This window comes from Chrysochloris asiatica, unplaced genomic scaffold (assembly GCF_000296735.1).
Source record: "Chrysochloris asiatica unplaced genomic scaffold, ChrAsi1.0 scaffold00261, whole genome shotgun sequence".
Taxonomy (NCBI): Eukaryota; Metazoa; Chordata; class Mammalia; order Afrosoricida; family Chrysochloridae; genus Chrysochloris; species Chrysochloris asiatica.
In genome coordinates this window covers 49,294-54,712 of record NW_006408779.1, presented here as the reverse complement: position 1 = coordinate 54,712, position 5,419 = coordinate 49,294, and the positions used below count along the sequence as shown (strand labels likewise).

At 52.3% G+C, this 5,419-nt stretch overlaps 1 protein-coding gene across 1 annotated transcript in view; it reads left to right on the top strand.

Moving 5' to 3' along the window:
* SLC15A4 (solute carrier family 15 (oligopeptide transporter), member 4) overlaps positions 1-4,052 on the top strand; it is a 35,488-nt gene extending 31,436 nt beyond the window's left edge. Inside the window, exons 7-8 of the mRNA XM_006874077.1 lie at positions 1,729-1,887; positions 3,904-4,052. Of these exons, the coding sequence (XP_006874139.1) occupies positions 1,729-1,887; positions 3,904-4,052 (308 nt within the window). The remainder of the gene's footprint in view (positions 1-1,728; positions 1,888-3,903) is intronic.
* The last annotated feature ends 1,367 nt before the right edge of the window (positions 4,053-5,419 follow it).

Sequence of the window (5,419 nt, the reverse complement as noted above, 5' to 3'; positions counted from 1 at the left end):
ATGGACTCAAGCGTGGCAACAGTAGTGAGGTTGGCGCAGGATCGGGCAGTGTTTGGTTCTGCTGTGCATAAGGTCGCTATAAGTCATTACTGACTCGATGGCACCTAACAACAACTCTTTTTTCCTCCTCTTTCTTCTTTTAGTCGAGTTCTGCTCATCCAGCCATTAAATCAGGTCATGGGTACTATCTGAAAGTGTGGGAGTTCTTGTGCATTTCCCCTCACTTCATATCATCTGTAGTCCTCTGTGGCCATGTCCCTGTCCCTGGGCCCAGGAGTCACCTGCTAGCCAACCAGGTCTCAACCTGGGTTGACAGGAGTCTACTGAACGTGGTCAGACATAATGTTGCTGTTTTTCTCCAAATTCCCCTTATTGGTGACCAACGTGGTCACCAGGAAGACTGTATGCCTGCTCATGTATTCCTTTTGAATCTCAGTCATGGAAGGGGATTTACCCTGAGGGGACTCGACCGCGTGCTTTGATGGCTCCCGGGCAAACAACTTGCTTATTCTTGTACTTGTCAGTCAGACTGCCGTTACAGTTTTTTTATTTTTCCTGTCGGTCTTTCTTTCAAGAAGTGTCTTCTGTTCTTCTAGCCACTCCAGGCTAGTCTTGTTGTCATTTCAAGTGGAGATTTCCCGCCTCAGAAGATTCTGGATGTGGGTCGGGATTCCACCTGTGGTCTTATGCAATGCAGAGGCTCCACAGGAAGCCTCCTTCACTGGGCAAGTGCTAACCCCATTTCAGGTATTCCAATCAGCTGTAGGCAGAAGACAGACTTCTAGGCTTTCTGTGGTGATATTTCTGGTTATTCCTTTCTCCCCACTCCTCAAGTGTCTATTTTACAATAGAAGGGAAACCAAGATTCAAAACACAGCCAAGCATTTTAAAATTACTTCTTCTGTTTTACCCATTTAAACCATGCCTCAGTCCCTGTATCCCACAGCCCTGTTGTTCTAAGGTTGAGCATACATCACTATTTACCTCTTTCCCACTTAGCCCATGCAAACGTGCCTAACCGTTCTCCCATCCACCTTGTTCTTCCATTCCCTTCCCCCTTCTAGTGTATTGCCCCCCTCTCCAAACTATCCTGTCTCTATTCCCTACCTTGTGCTCCACCTTCCTCTCCCTCCTCTCACCCCACTCCATACACCCTGGTAACCAGCAAAGAATCCCCCCTCCCACCCCCCATCTAATGCAGAACAATTTTTTGCAAAGGGATGTTTTTTGTTAGTAGGCACATAATCTAAGAAATAGGACCTTTCAGCCATGTATGCCATTGTCACGTGTAATTCCCTGGTTAGACTTGACACTGAACTGTGCAGGACTGGCGACTGTGCTTGGGCCCAGCCGTGAGGCTGCTGGACAGACGCAAAGCTGTCTGCCTCATTCCTGGAAATCTGCATTTGTGCATGGAAGCGGTGACGCGGCTCTCAGAAATGCTGTCTTTGAAACAGCATTCATCAGCAGGTTCTTCATTCTGGTGTTCAAATCTGTTTTGTTTTCAAATCCCAAGGACTTGAGAATATAGGACAACTTCCTTGTCTTAAGGAACAACGTCACAAAATCAAAGCTCCAACGAATGGCTTCTTAGCCTTCAGTGTGAGAGCAGGACGTGCAGCTTCTGCTTCGTGGACCTGTTTGTGTGTGTGCTTGTGGTGAACAGAAGCAGTCGTGAGCTCCCAGCAGGGTGGGGGTGTGACACGCCCCTCCTCCTTCTCCTCGTAGGTCTGGAGTTTGCATACTCAGCCGCCCCCAAGTCCATGCAGAGTGCCATCATGGGTTTGTTCTTCTTCTTCTCCGGCATCGGTTCCTTCGTGGGCTCCGGCCTCCTGGCCTTGGTGTCTGTCAGGGCCATCGGGTGGATGAGCAGCCACACAGACTTCGGTAAGAGTCACACCCATCTGCAAAGGCGACCCTGGGCTGCTTCGGGGTTGTGGGCATTGGGAGACGGCTTTACGGGATTCCTGTAGCCCTTGTGGTCTCCACCTTCTCTGCTCAGCGCCCCACACTGCCTCCATGGGGTCTCACCACTAGTACCACTAGGTGGTGTCTTGGGTGGTGGGCAGAATCTCTCACACAAAATCACTATTTTTGTCTCCAGGATTACTGAGTTAATTAAGCGTACCAGGAGATGAAGGGGTTTTGGTTTCTTTCGGTTTTCTGTTTTACTCATGGAAGAATACATTGAGAAGTACTTTTCTCGTGTAAATACGTTTCATTTTCCAGTGTCCGGTGGTACTGTGGTTAAGTGCTTGACACTAACCAGAATTCAGTGGTTCACAGCCGCCATTCTAGTCTGCCCTGCTGGGACACTGGGAGTCAGGATCAACAAGCGGGCAGGGGCTTGCTTGCTGCACTTAATCAGCCATGCCAAGGCTATAAATCCCTTGGAAATATCATGAAAGGGTTGTTTCCCAGAAAAATGGGAGAGTACCTCACATAGCCTCATGGTAGGGGAGAATAGGGGATGTTTTGTTGTTATGTGCCATCGAGTTGATTCCAGTTCATAGCGACCCTGCATAGGGTTTCTGAGGAGCGTCTGGTGAGTTCAAACCAACCTTGAGGTCCAGGACTAGGTGCTACATCAGGATTTGTTGTGAAGTGCCGTCGAGTCAGTTCTAACCCATAGTGACACTGTATAGGGTTTCCGAGGAGCATCTAGTGAGCTTGAACCGTCAACTTTGCAGTTCAAATGGCTTAGGACCTCACAAATGGCTGAGGACACCACAGATGGGGGACGGGGAGGACAGAGGTGGGGTGGGACCTCACATGTGGAGGAGGACCCCACAGAGTGGGGAAGGACAGGAGTTGGAGGGGGCCACCTCACAGCTTTCTGTCTCTGTCTTCATGACAAGTTAGAATCCCACACCGCCTCCATTGGCTCCGGGTTCACCTGTGACAGGCTTAGCACCCAGCGCTGGAGGGCAAGTGGCCTTGGCTGTCACCCCCAGCTCTGCGGTAGGTGTGCCCCCAACCAGTAGCAGCTTCTGACTTACTCTGGGCTCAGTGACTGTCAAAAGCAGATGGCCCATCACGCTTGGGTGTGCTGATGTGGGGGAGGATGAGGCCTGGGGACAAGTCGTGTCCAGGACGAGAGGCAGTAGGTGTCTCTGCGTGGAAGGTTTCATGTCCTTGTTTCCTTTCCAGCCGCCCTTGCAGCAGCTGGCTCTCCCTTTCTTTACTGTGACTGCTTTTACCTGGGGCCAGCACCCACCTCAGAAAGCCCCGCGAGTGCTTTCCTCCCCTCTTAGGAGTCTGGCCTCTTCTCAGGCTTCCTCTCAATGACTCTCCTGGTATGCATTCTTCTCTGGCTGGCTGTTCTCCTGGGGTGTCTTCTGCCTTCACTAGTCCCCGTCTGTGGGGTCCTCCTTCGCTGTCGGTCGCTCTTTATTTCTGCGTCACGTCTGCAGTAGCCAGACATCACAGCTTGTCCATTCTGTGTGGACAGAGTTTGTGATGTTGGTGCTCTGGGGATTTTGGAACATTCTGGAACACGGACGTTCCTGACTGGGTACCCACGAAGTCCAGGGTGATTGGGTCTCAAATGGGGTGGAGGCATTTTGAAGACCCTACAGAATCCCAGGGGACCCTGGTGTCGGTGTGGTCAGACGTTGGCCATTCCGACCCACCAGCCTCGCAGTGAGAGTCAGACTCACCATCGGCGACTCCAGGACACGTGCAGCCGTGGGAGCCTGGCGGCTTGGGTGCCGTGGCCGCTGGGATTGAGCGCCTGCAGGGCCCTTCAGTGCCTCAGAGGCTGGAGACGCACCTGTTCTTGCTGTTTCTGTTACATGGCTTCCATTAGCAGTCCTCCCGACTAGGCAGAAGCAGATGAAGCGGTGAAGGCCGCTGGGCTGTGTCTGAAGGCGCTGACCTGGGCTTTCTCTCTGCTTCCTCCAGGTAACATCAACAGCTGCTATCTGAACTACTACTTCTTTCTTCTGGCGGCCATTCAAGGAGTGACCCTCCTGCTTTTCCTCATTGTGTCTGTGAGATACGACCGTCAGCGATCACGAGCCAACAGTGAGCCCGCCGGCAGGAGAGCCTGACACTTGGAGGGCGGGGGGGACCCTAGCATTGGCTGGACTGGTGTGTGGGCACTGGATGGCACAGGGCACCGAGGTCAGGCCGGCGCGGTGTCACGCTGCCGCCAGGTGCCTGCCTTAGCCAGCACCTGCATGTTACTGAAATTGTTTCTTCTACCCCAAAAATAGGTAAGTGCCTTACTCTGCCCATCTCCTGAGACCGAGTCCGGCGGGGGTGGGCAAGTACCCCGCTTCTCATCGCTGGAGCCCCCAGTTAATCTGAGACTCTACTTCCTTCTGTCACAAACCCCACAAATCCAGATCCCAGAGTCTTTGGAAACCACACGTACATAGGCTGGTACAAGAATTTTTTTTTACAACAAATACTGCTGTTTCCTTCCCATAAACCATATGGCTTCTCTCTGTGTCTCTCTCTTTAAATTAATAAGCATCTCATGTGGAGGAAATGGAGAAGTCCGTCTCAAGGTAAACGGGCTCAGATGCCGTAGTGATGGTGCACACATAATACTTCATGCATACGCCCCTCATCTTGCCATTGTGAAGTTTGGGGAGTTCTTTGGTTCATGCTGCTCATGAATTTGTTTTATCTGCTTCAAAAAAGTCAGCTGGCTTTTCTTTGTAAAGTAAGAAATGTGTCAGGAAAATCTAAGGCCTTGGAAGCCTGTCTGAAGGTACTAACCAGCTCACGTGACTTGAAACTTGTCTTAACCCTTCCCATGTCAGTTGTGTTTCTTCTGGACGCTGGGAGACTGAAGACCGCTGCGGGGAGATGTACGGAAAACACATTTGGTGCAGAATCAGCTCCACTGGTCGAACTTGAACTGTCTACCGGGGCTTCCGCTTTTGTAATAGTTACTTTATGTGGATCTTGTTAAATAAACTATTGTGTATTTGTTGGTGTGGTTTGGTGTCCCCGTTAGAACCCAGTGAGTCTCAGTCAGGCTGTCCAGCAGCCCCGTGGATGGGTCCCTCTGCGTGCTCAGTGGGAGGAGCCGTACCTGACGAGGAGCGCCAGTGAGGTGGCACGGCTCTCAGATGCTGTCAGGTGGAGGGATACGGAACAGCGCACAACACTGATCCTCACACGCCGCTTACCCAGGGGACCCGCGGGAGTGGACGGCGGGAGGCTCTGCCCTGGCTCTGGGCGGCTGGGGTGAACCTGGGCAGGAGAGGGAGAGAAGAAGGGTTTCCTCAGGGAAGCGGAGACTACAGTCTGTTCCTGAGCTCACTCAGTGCGGACCCCAGGGTGGTGTATGGGCCTGATGTGAGCACCGGCCCTGTAGACCCCACCCGGCAGAGGCATCCATCCCGTGGGGGGCTCGGAGCTGGGAGGACCCCAATGGTCGGGAGGGACTGACAGCCATGTAGGT